Source organism: Aplysia californica, unplaced genomic scaffold (assembly GCF_000002075.1).
Source record: "Aplysia californica isolate F4 #8 unplaced genomic scaffold, AplCal3.0 scaffold00813, whole genome shotgun sequence".
NCBI lineage: Eukaryota > Metazoa > Mollusca > Gastropoda > Aplysiida > Aplysiidae > Aplysia > Aplysia californica.
Genome location: NW_004798083.1, coordinates 46,971 through 50,102, shown reverse-complemented (window position 1 = coordinate 50,102; position 3,132 = coordinate 46,971). Strand labels below are relative to the sequence as shown.

The 3,132-nt window shown below is 40.8% G+C and overlaps 1 protein-coding gene across 1 annotated transcript in view; it reads left to right on the top strand.

The window, feature by feature from the left end:
* The window catches only part of LOC101846251 (putative defense protein 3), a gene marked incomplete at its 5' end in the record, with an annotated part of 6,464 nt that overhangs the window by 2,245 nt on the left and 1,087 nt on the right, over positions 1-3,132 (top strand). The window contains 1 exon segment of the mRNA XM_005109756.3: positions 1,174-1,271. Within this exon segment, the coding sequence (XP_005109813.2) occupies positions 1,174-1,271 (98 nt within the window).

Below are 3,132 nucleotides of genomic sequence, written 5' to 3'. Positions count from 1 at the left end.
GATGAGTGGGTGGAGGAATGAGTGAATGGATGAGTGGGTGGAGGAATGAGTGAATGGATGAGTGGGTGGAGGAATGAGTGAATGGATGAGTGGGTGGAGGAATAAGTGAATGGATGAGTGGGTGGAGGAATGAGTGAATGAATGGATGGGTGGAGGAATGAGTGAATGGATGAGTGGGTGGAAGAATGAGTGAATGGATGGATGGGTGGAGGAATGAGTGAATGGATGGATGGGTGGAGGAATGAGTGAGTGAATGGATGGATGGGTGGAGGAATGAGTGAATGGATGAATGGGTGGAGGAATGAGTGAATGGATGGATGGGTGGAGGAATGAGTGAATGGATGAGTGGGTGGTGGAATGAATAGATGGATGTGTGGAGGAATCAGTGGATGGGTGGGTGGAGGAATGAGTGAATGGATGAGTGGGTGGAGGAATGAATAGATGGATGTGTGGAGGAATCAGTGGATGGGTGGGTGGAGGAATCAGTGGATGGATGGGAGGAAGAATGAGTGGATGGGTGGATGGGTGGAGGAATGAATAGATGGATGGGTGGAGGAATGAGTGGAAGGATGGATGGGAGAAAGAATGAGTGAATGGATGGGTAGAGGAATGAGTGGATGGATGGGTAGAGGAATGAGTTGATCAACATCATATATTATGTCACCTACCTATTTATTGGTCAGTCTAATTCTAATAATAATGATTATGATGGATTATTAGTATTTTTTTAAATTAAATAATCAAAGTGATGAAACCTTTCATTTTCCGCATATTTGTGAACCTGTCATTTTTCCACATATTTGTGAATTTTTATTGAATTTTTTTTTTTTTGGTTAAACGCCTTTCATGTCATTAAATAACACATTTCGATGTGGAGTTGACTGATGAAAGGCACAAAAAACGTAATTTTTTTCAGTTTCCACGAACTCTCAAACTAAGGAAATAACTAACTTTTGGTGGTCATTTTCTCACTAATATTACCCCTGAAACCAGGTGACCCCCCACCTCCTTCATTTGCATATATCTCGACTTTTATTCAAGATAAATGAATATTTTTTCCTCCAAATAAAAACAAGTAAACACGCTTTAAGATGATACCAATAACTCTACATGCCCAAACATTGACGGGAGGCTGATTCCACCACGTCGTGACTCAAATGATTACGTCCACAGGAAAACGGATCAGTCACACACGCCGTTCACGAACACATGCACAACGTCTCCTTCACTTGGACTGCACCGAGCCAGAAGTTGGAGAATATCGTCTTCAAGTAAGCGTGTTTTGGATTTTCCTTTTGTTTTTGGCTTTTGTGTGTTTTTTTGTTGGGTTGTTGTTGTTTTGTTTTTTGGCAATTGATAAATATCTAGTTGAGGTCTCCGTTCGGAATTTGCTTGACACCCTTTACACTCACCCCTGGGTAGCCCTAAGGCTAAAACAGCTCATGGACATGGATGGCTGGTGCCTCTATAAATAAATCATTGATGGTCCCTGGGTAGCCCCTGGCAGACAGGGTCTGCTGCCTTTCTCCTAAATGACCTAAATTATGTTGATGGGGGCGTATAAACACCTAGTTTTTAAAAAAATAATAAATAAATAAAGTGGGTGGTTGGCGGGTGCTCTGGTGTGGTTTGCTTATTCTTTCCTGTCAAACGTCTATCATCCTGATCTCTCATCCTCCTTCTATTTTGTGTTTGCTACTCTCTTGTAACACCTCTAATCTTCGGCACTTATATGACCTTATTGTGTTGCAAGTGCCGTAAAACTCTTACTTAAACTACTTAAACTAAAAAAATAAAAGTTTAGACGTCTTGTTCTTAAGGCCAGATCTCAAGATGCATTAAATATTGCAGTTAAAATATCGTCAAGTGTTCTTATTTGCTAAACTGTCGCGTCACTGCAGAATTTATGTGGCGTCAGTCAGTGGCCTAGTGGTTAGGCTACCGGACTCGTAATCGTGAGGTTGCGGGTTCGGGGGTTCGAGCCGCGAGCCCGACGTTGTGTCCTTGGGAAACGCACCTTACACGAATTTTCCTCACTTCACCCAGGTGGGAATGAGTACACGGCCATAGTCAGCGAAAGGTCTTGTCAGTATATTAGTGTTTTAGCGCCTATAAATGGCTGCTTGCACTGTATGCTTCCCAGAAAATTGAGGTTGTTTCAGAATGCTCTCAGATCTTCTGGGGTAATAGTATAGATTGTGAAGCGCATAGAGCTTGCTGTTGAGCGGGGATTTGCGCTATACAAATGCTACCTATTATTATATGGGTGCATTTATGCAAGATGGTCTTGAGGACATGGAAGCGAAACCAATAAATTGAAAAAAAAAGAATATTAATCCGCGGACAGGAAAATGAGGCTAAAACAGCACCTGGACATGGATGGCTGGTGCCTTTATAAATAAATCATTGATGGTCAAGGTCAAGGTCAAGGTCTTGAGTTATCTCCTTTGTATTGGAGCAGCTTGTCTCGAGCTGTTGCTTCCTCTAGAACTAAAATAAACGTAATATTGTTGAGCTCATTTACAAAAATGAAGGACCTGAAACAGAATGAAAACAACGTGTACATTGATAAGCCTATTGGGAGGCGTGCTGACAAAATGAGTTACTTCTCGCAATCCACGAATGGATACGTAGGCTGAAAATCCACACATCAAATTTGTAAATTTTAAACTGATCCTTTTTTCTTTAAGTTTAATGCCTTTTATCATTCCATATGCAAAATTATTTCAACCTAAACAATAACTTTGATAAAATCTATCTGTGTCCATAAGATCAGAATTCGAAAAGTAACTCATTTTGTCAGCATCCTTCACCTATAGATTTCGAAAAGATACGATGAAAGAAGGTTTTCTTATTTTTAATTTTTAATTTTTTTTAGGGGGGGGTTGGGGATTTGTACTTTGAATTCCACTAGATTTTCCTTTCGAATGTGTGTGTGTGTGTGTGTGTGTGTGTGTGTGTGTGTGTGTACAAGTGTGTGTGTGAGTGTATAAGTGTGTGTTTGTGATTTTCTTACACTCTTTAACTTATACTTTAAGGCGCTTCACCTTTTATTCAATTGCTGCTTTTCTATTGCATTATTGCAGCTGACCAAATATTCCAAGCATTTCTACCCCCCCCCCCCCCCCCGGC